At 34.9% G+C, this 6000-nt stretch overlaps 1 protein-coding gene across 1 annotated transcript in view; it reads left to right on the plus strand.

Annotated features, from left to right (window-relative positions):
• The window catches only part of LOC149774684 (uncharacterized), a 43718-nt gene extending 37982 nt beyond the window's left edge, over positions 1-5736 (plus strand). Inside the window, exon 3 of the mRNA XM_089944974.1 lies at positions 3073-5736. Coding sequence (XP_089801100.1) covers positions 3073-3994 — 922 coding nt within the window. The 3' untranslated portion in view covers positions 3995-5736. The remainder of the gene's footprint in view (positions 1-3072) is intronic.
• Positions 5737-6000: the final 264 nt, after the last annotated feature.

Genomic DNA, 6000 nt, shown 5'->3' on the forward strand with positions numbered 1-6000 from the left:
CAATACATTTTATTTAAAGAGGATAACACATTTGGTCATGAAAATCCATCTGAGATATGGTCCTCAAATTTCGTAACAGGCTATGTTAAAAATAAAGAAAAAAGATAAAAGAATATATTTTTTTTTAAAATGTCATACACATACTAAGGTATTAACGCAGATTTAAAATGAATTAATATGTGTGACTATACTGGTCAACAGCTACATACATAAACAATATACTATACACATGTATACACATTCAATATATCCGAAGTCGTATATACATACATTGAATAAAACATGGACATATTATTTCTGGACACAACGCTAAAATTCTCAATTGGGCGGCTTTATTTTGTCATTCAAACTGTCCAGGAAGAATCTCCTTAACAGTACAATAAACGTTCTTTAACGGTATTTTAAACGCATCAAGGGAGTTCGAATTACGCGTCCTCAGTAGTAAGGATTTCCGTAAGGTAGGTGCTGACACGTGAATGAGTTATTATATTGATTGGAATAACTACGGTAAGTATTACGAGATATTTTGATTTGTTATATACCGAACATTACACAACCCTGATAAAGGCCACATTCCAGAGGCTAATCGATATCATTGTACCACATGCACACCTAATATTGACCGAGATTCCTTGTCGTCAACGTCAGCTATCGACAAATGTGTGTAGGACTACAACGCTTATGTTATACTTACAAACAATGTATATATATATATATATATATATATATATATATATATATATATATATATATATATATATATATATATATATATATATATATCTATATATACATTGTATTGTATTTAGAAACCAATGTACGGGACTACAATGGTTACAATATATTTATAAATAATGTACACTTAAAGCAGATGTATCGAGTCAAAGTAAAGCAACAACAACAACACAAAAAGTTGTCATTCTTTGTAAAATAAATTGCTTAATCAGTACCGTGGCTTGATCTGGGTGCTTGTATTGTATCATGGTTGAGGGCGATCTGCTGTCCTTCCTCTGTCAAACACATGCCATACAACCACATATATCACGTTAATGTACTGATAACAATGGCCATCGTAAAGGGCACACGATACGGGCGGCCGTCCAGGATGACAAGCCCAGAGGGTGGGGGTCGTTGGGTGGGTGGAGTGATATTTCGTTGAGTGGCACTATATTTACGGGTGGGTGAGAGCCAAATGCGACGCTCGCCCATGGCGCCGTTTCTTCCAGTGAACATTTACGACAGCTCCTAGCCTATATTTAGTATACACCCAACATATACAGCTCTCGATGATAGCCTATATTTAGTATACACCCAACATCACGCAGCTCTCGATGATAGCTTATATTTAGTATACACCCAACATCACGCAGCTCTCGATGATAGCCTATATTTAGTATACACCCAACATCACGCAGCTCTCCATGATAGGTACCTATTCCGAGGATGATACAAAACTTTGCAGACATTATACAACAAAATCTAATCATATGCAACAGAATCGAGGGACATTTTTAGAGCAATATACGCCGGGCATGTCCTTTCTGCAGTTAAGAATGGATTTCAACAATGAAAAGAAAGAACAAAAATGTCAAATAATTGTGATTTGAATGCCACTATTTTATGTAATGCAAAAAAACCTGTAAGTTATATCTTGAAATATGGATACAATATGAATAGAATGTGTTCAGCCTTGATTTGAATATTTTGTAAACACATAGGAATCCACATAGTTTTACCTTTATTTATTGTTATAACTCGTTTATTGTACATGTTATGGACGTCATTGCTAGATATACAAATCTCGTGTCTAATGACATGGATGTTATTAATTTACCTGACCGAGAAGTCAGGATATGGTACGCAGGTTATTGATTTTGTATAGAGAACAGCCAATACGACAATTCGGTGCATACACAGCGTATTTCATTATGGCAAACTTAGCAATAACTCACAGCGCTAAAATAAAATGGCAATCGCTTCCCATCCACAAGGACAGTTTACTCAGCTTTTAGATTGTACAATATGACTGGATACGTTCAAAAGGCCCAAAGTTCTGCCATGCGGACATACGTATTGTGCTCCATGTCTACAGTTACATATCAACAACAAGCTGACCCATAATGGTACACGACAGGCAAGCTTTCCCTGTCCTGTGTGTAGGGCAAGCACAGCTCCACCTGATCCTACAATTGGCACTGATAAATGGGCAGAATTATTTCCCGTTAACAGTATGGCGGTATCTCTGTTGGATTTAAAAGTGAATATTCACCCAGGAAAACTCTGTGATCTGTGCTCAAAGAGAAAAAAAGAAACGCCTGCAATATCTTTTTGTCGGGAATGTAAGAAATCCATGTGTGGTATCTGCCAAGAGTACCACAATGACATTTCAGCGTGTAATAAAGGAAATATTCTGAACTTAAATACTGGAAACAAGTCGAATGACATACCACCAAACTTAGATTTCATAGAAATGTGCTACAAGCATTCAGACGAACGTATTAAATTCTTTTGCAGGGACCATAACACAATGTTTTGCAGCACCTGTGGGTTTCTGGAACATCGAAAATGCGAGAGAATTCACGCTTGATGAAATGATAACAACTTTTTGTATATCCGTTGCGTCTAAAGAAGTGGAAACAAATTTGAAAACGTGTCATAACAATTTGAAACAAGTGACGTCAGTTGCTACAGGAAATGTCGATACACTTAATAAGGATAAAGCAACCATTACAAAACAGATTCGTTCTCTCGTAGCTAAAATTGATGCCAAGCTGAAAAAATTTAAAGATGATCTAGCTTCCATAATGGATGCCAATCAGAAAACAGAGGAATTAAACTTACAATCCCATAAAGCCAAAGTACTCAGTCTTCTGACCGAAAATGAAACGGATCTAATTTAGCTTGACCTTGTAATGACCCATGGGTCAGAGGTCAAGCAGATCATCGTGCTTCATAAGCTAAACCAGAATCAAGAGAGATACTTCCATAGAGTAGCCGAGTTTAAAAAAGACTTAACATATGTTAGGATGACATTTAATGTGGATAGGACTTTGCAGGAACTGATAAATAAAGTGTGCACGCTTGGAACAATAAATATGCTCCGAAAAAAATTATTCTTTCCCAATGTCTAACGCTAACTAGGTCTAAAACCATCGACAATGACCATGGTGGACCTTCGACAACAATTCAGAACGATTTAAAAGTAAAGAAAATGTCAGAGGTTTCTGTTAAAATAGCAGGTGACAAATATATATGTTACATTACAGATATTGTACAGCTGCCCGGTTCAATCCTTTTTGTTGATCATGGGAATTCCAAAATAAAGATCTTTTCAAATAATTATAAGTACATGGATTGTTTGTCTCTTGAGGAGGACCCGTGGAGTGCATGTGCTATGTCCGATACAGAAGTAGCTGTCTCATTGCCCTATCAGAAAACAATTTATATATTGGACGTCACTGATAAAATACAAAAATCCAAAGAGATTAAAACAAAGCTGAGGTGTTGGGGATTAGCAGCATTAAGGGACAAACTGGTGATTTCCACGTGGACAGATCAAGGCTGTATACTGATACTGGACAAGAAAGGCACTGGGATCAGAAGGATCCAACCCAACCACTATAAAGGTCACCTACTCCTCCGTCCATCGCTTGTCACGACTAACATGTCCAAAGGAATTACATACGTACTGTATCATCCCGGAAACATAATTGTTGCCTACAATTCATCATGGAAGGTCTTATTCGCTTACACACATGAAGACATTGTTGGGCAAGGTGGCCTGGAAAATGACACAGAAGGAAACATCTATATATGTGGATCAAATTCAAGAGGAGTCCAGCAGGTTTCAGCAGATGGAACATTTATAAAGAAACTGATCCCAAAAGGTAAACCAGATTCACTCCCACTGAGAATTAGATTATTTAAAAATTCCAGATTGTTCATGACGTACAGCCATTGCAATGTTATTGATGTGTACGATATGCATGGTTAGACACCTGAAATAAAAACAGAACATGATAACTGTTACTGGAAAGTATCTGCGTCTGTACCTGTAGATATCAGTGACAAATACTGGTATTTTACTAGGGGGCGGGGTCGCATCTTAGTGAGTCGTTTTGGAGTGCTGATTGAATGCTTCCACTGACTTGGTGCTCATAATATTCTCCTCCAGGTGGTTCCACTGCACAACAGTTTTTATAACTAACACACACTTGAGGAAATAGCAAGATATCTACCATCCATTTTTTCAGCAAATATATAAATGTTGCATGAAGAAATTACAATGTAGAGCGCCGTTCATTTATTAGATTTTTGTGGACTGTCCTCGAGTCGAACAAAACAGAAATGTTAGTGGGATGTCGAGTATCAGTCAAGATATGTTTTATTCTTTTCATTTCTTGCGTAGGAATACGAAGGCTTTTTAGTTGCTTGCAGCATGTTAAAATTTGTTTTTCATTGTAAATTTGTAACAAATTTGGACATATTAGCATAAAATTATATGTTTGCATAAATCTTGCAATTTATAAAGCTCTGATGCAAAATGTTTACATCTCTTTTAACATCGTGTGTATAGGGTAATCTTTTACAAGGTTTTTGGCTGATTCAATAGAATACAAGTTACCTCTTGACATGATAATGTTTTCAGATGTTTAAATTATTAGATTTAAAATTGATAACCCCATGCTTCATTTTTAAAACGTGAGGTTACCATTTCTTCATTGAATCTGACAGCTGGAATTAAGACCTCACAAAAACAAATTACGACAGAAAATATAAAATAAGTAATACAGTCATGCTGTATATAATAATAATAATAATAATAATAGCTTTTCTTCGTTGGTGTGAAAATTACTTACAAGTAAGAAGTAATGTACATATAGTTCTTTATTAAGGAATTACCAATTAATTTTTGAGAAATTACTAGTCCTGCTGAATATTTACTATTCCTTCTTCATTAAGTGAATGTTGATAACTGGAAGTTAACCATTCATTGGACTACTGAAACTATGAACAGTATTTGTCTGACAGAATATTAACTACGACCCAGGCTATCAGTCTGCCACTGCTAATCTCAGGCATTTCAATTATATTACTTTAAAAAAAATTATCTTGAGGCACAAATAATCGCTTTATATAAAATTTTAGACCAAGCCCACCTGTCTGAAAACTAAATGTTCGGTCCCTTGTCTATATAGCAGACAAGATAATAATTACGTTCACACACATGCACGCACACAAACACACTACTTTAGAAACTATTCACATAATTGATACATTTATGCAGACAAAAAAAATAGGAGGTAGGTGGCGCATTTTATGCTTAATAACGACTCATATTATTTCGGATTTTGTTCATCTATTACACCTATTCTGGAACGAAGAGATGATTGTATATGATTTCTTAACATGAAAAATCTTATTCCAAGTGAGAAAACCTGAAAATTTAAATTTATTTTTAATAGCTCCTTTTTTTACTTGGATATTTGGAAATTTCGACTTGTTAACCATCATAAATTTACCTGGAGGTTTTCTGCGCTGAAAATATTTTGTTCAAGTAAATGAGGAAAGATTTTGCAAATTCCTTGTACATCATTTGACCATTCTAAAGTTAATTCTTTATTGTACTGAAAACAGTTTGATTGTAAGAACTGAGTTCTGAATACTATATATTGGCTTATAAACACTTTGCATTCTGGTAATGATATATTTGCTTATCAAGAATAAAGATCAGATAAAAACCTTTATTTTAGACTGTATAGTCTATGTTTCCATATTAAAATACAAATATAAACTAAAAGTATTTTAAGCATTAAAGATTATAGGTACCTATGTACAAATATACGGACCCATCTACATCAAAGGTCTTTGTCCAGCGTTGTTAAAAATGAAATTCTGTAAGACATTTAAAAAGAATTTAAAGGCGTACTGTTCACGTAGCTTTAATAATTTCATTAAACCAGCGATATGATTTATCAGTGGCAAATCATCAACAACAAA

Source organism: Sinohyriopsis cumingii, unplaced genomic scaffold (assembly GCF_028554795.1).
Source record: "Sinohyriopsis cumingii isolate HCF-2022 unplaced genomic scaffold, ASM2855479v2 utg000160l, whole genome shotgun sequence".
NCBI classification, from domain to species: domain Eukaryota; kingdom Metazoa; phylum Mollusca; class Bivalvia; order Unionida; family Unionidae; genus Sinohyriopsis; species Sinohyriopsis cumingii.